Here is a 2,146-nt window from a genome sequence, read left to right as displayed (position 1 = left end):
TTTGAAGTGTGGTCCCGAAAAATCTTCGTTGGAAGGGCTGTCTGGCCCTTCCCCTACCCCTACCCCTCCAACCAAAAGAGAATCGAGACCCCCCTACCCCTTCACGTGAACGTGCGAAACGGAGGGGTAGGGGGAAGGGCTAAGGGGTAGAATTGGGATTGGGCCTTAGTCTGTTCTGCTAGCCAAGGCTGCATTAATTTGATCAAAATACAACAATAAAAACAATAATACTGTCAAATATAAAGTTTCCTATTGTAATATATCTTAAAATGTAATTTATTTCTGTGATGCAAAGTTGAATTTTCAGCATCATTACTCCAGTCTTCAGTGTCACATGATCCTTCAGAAATCATTCTAATTTGCTGATCTGCTGCTCAAGAAATATTTCTTCTTATTATCAATGTTGAAAACAATTGTTCTGATAATTTTTTTGTGAAATCATGATACATTTTATTCAGGATTCTTTGATGAATAAAAAAAAAAAAACATAATTTGTTTGACAGAAATCCTATGTAACATTATGAATGTTGTTACTGTCACTTTTGATTTTTGAGCAATTTAATACATCCTTGTTGAATAAAAGTATTAATTTCTTTCAAAAAATAATTAAAATCTTACTGCTTCCAAAATTTTGAATGGTAGTGTGTTTACACATACTTCTCATCAGACTGTTATAATTAGCAGCAGTAGAACAAAATGGACCTTTAGGAAATAATTTCCATTGGAAAACATGGAAATATGAGAGATTTTTAAAATCATTTTTAGGCCTGGAAAAATCATTAGAAATTCATGTAGTATTTTTTTTTTCTGTTTTAGATAAAAGATTAATAACCAGTAGGATCTTTATTTGATCCTATTAGGATTCTTTCTAAATTATGACAGAAATGGTGTAAGAAACTTTAGAATTTTCACTCAGAAATTGCTGGCAAATTTCACAATTAATTACACATTTTCACAAATAATTGTATTGAATTAAATGTGACATTTTGGACTAGAAAGACTGAAATTGAATTTTCTTGTAAAACATACTCCAATTATTTTTGCTTTATTTACAATTTGGAAAAATCATATATCCAATGCATGTTTTAATGCTAATTCTTTTAGTACATGATGACTAGGGATAGAGCTCTTGAACTAGTCATTGAACTATTTATAGTAACTAAAATAGCCTCGTTCCCTTGTAGGAAGTGTTTAAGGAGCGGATTGGCTACACTCACCTGTATGAGGTGTTGGTGTCACTGGGTCAACCGTCCAGACACCTGCTGAAGGAACTCATGAACATGGTGAGATGAACACTTCCTGTGAGTCAGTCACATGATGTTATCTTCCCCTATTTTTTTCTCATCAAGTCAACACCCCTTTTTTTCTATATCGCTTTATACAATACAGATTGTTTCAAAGCAACTTCAAAGTTAAAAACAAAACAGTAAAATAACAGAATCACATGATGCAAAGTTCATCAAATATGTATGGAAGCCCATTTCCGCCACTGAATAAAAAAATAAAAAAGGTAATTGCGACTTTTTAATCTCACAATTCAGACTTTTTTTCTCACAGTTGTGAGTTTACATCTCGCAATTCTGACTTTTTTCTCAGAATTGCGTGATATGAACTCTCAACTGCGAGTTATAAAGTCAGAATTGTGAGATATAAACTCGCAATTGCGAGAAAAAAAGTCAGAATTGCGAGTTCATATCCTGCAATTCTGACTTTATAACTCGCAATCGTGAGATTACCGTATTGACCCGAATATAAGACGATATTTTTTTCTTGGAAATACATCTGAAAAAACGCGGTCGTCTTATATTCAGGGTCTAGACTTTGACATGTCAATAATACACCCACAACACTAGGTGGCGCCAAATATGCATAAAACGAGTGTGCCATGAAATACGTAATGTAATGCGTGTTGTAAAGATCTCGAGTGAAAACAAAAGAAAAAGAAAACCTTACAGCTGCATGAATCCTGACTGTCACGTTAGCATGATGGGACCAAACTCCCTTTGTGATTTTAAAACGTAAGACAGTACCCAGATTTGAAGACTACAGTAAGATTTAACTTCGACTGTTAATAAGATTTTGGTAGGCTACTATTAGATGGATAGCCTAAATGTCCTAATTCAGATGGGCTACCTGTTTATTTTTT

General features: G+C 33.7%; 1 protein-coding gene across 1 annotated transcript in view; it reads left to right on the top strand.

Annotated features, from left to right (window-relative positions):
- nbeal1 (neurobeachin-like 1) overlaps nucleotides 1-2,146 on the top strand; it is a 68,271-nt gene that overhangs the window by 29,280 nt on the left and 36,845 nt on the right. Inside the window, exon 13 of the mRNA XM_016560904.1 lies at nucleotides 1,185-1,283. Coding sequence (XP_016416390.1) covers nucleotides 1,185-1,283 — 99 coding nt within the window. The remainder of the gene's footprint in view (nucleotides 1-1,184; nucleotides 1,284-2,146) is intronic.

This window comes from Sinocyclocheilus rhinocerous, unplaced genomic scaffold, assembly GCF_001515625.1.
Source record: "Sinocyclocheilus rhinocerous isolate Xijiao unplaced genomic scaffold, SAMN03320098_v1.1 scaffold588, whole genome shotgun sequence".
NCBI classification, from domain to species: domain Eukaryota; kingdom Metazoa; phylum Chordata; class Actinopteri; order Cypriniformes; family Cyprinidae; genus Sinocyclocheilus; species Sinocyclocheilus rhinocerous.
Note: the sequence above shows the minus strand (reverse complement) of the source record. Positions and strands in the feature narration are given on the sequence as shown.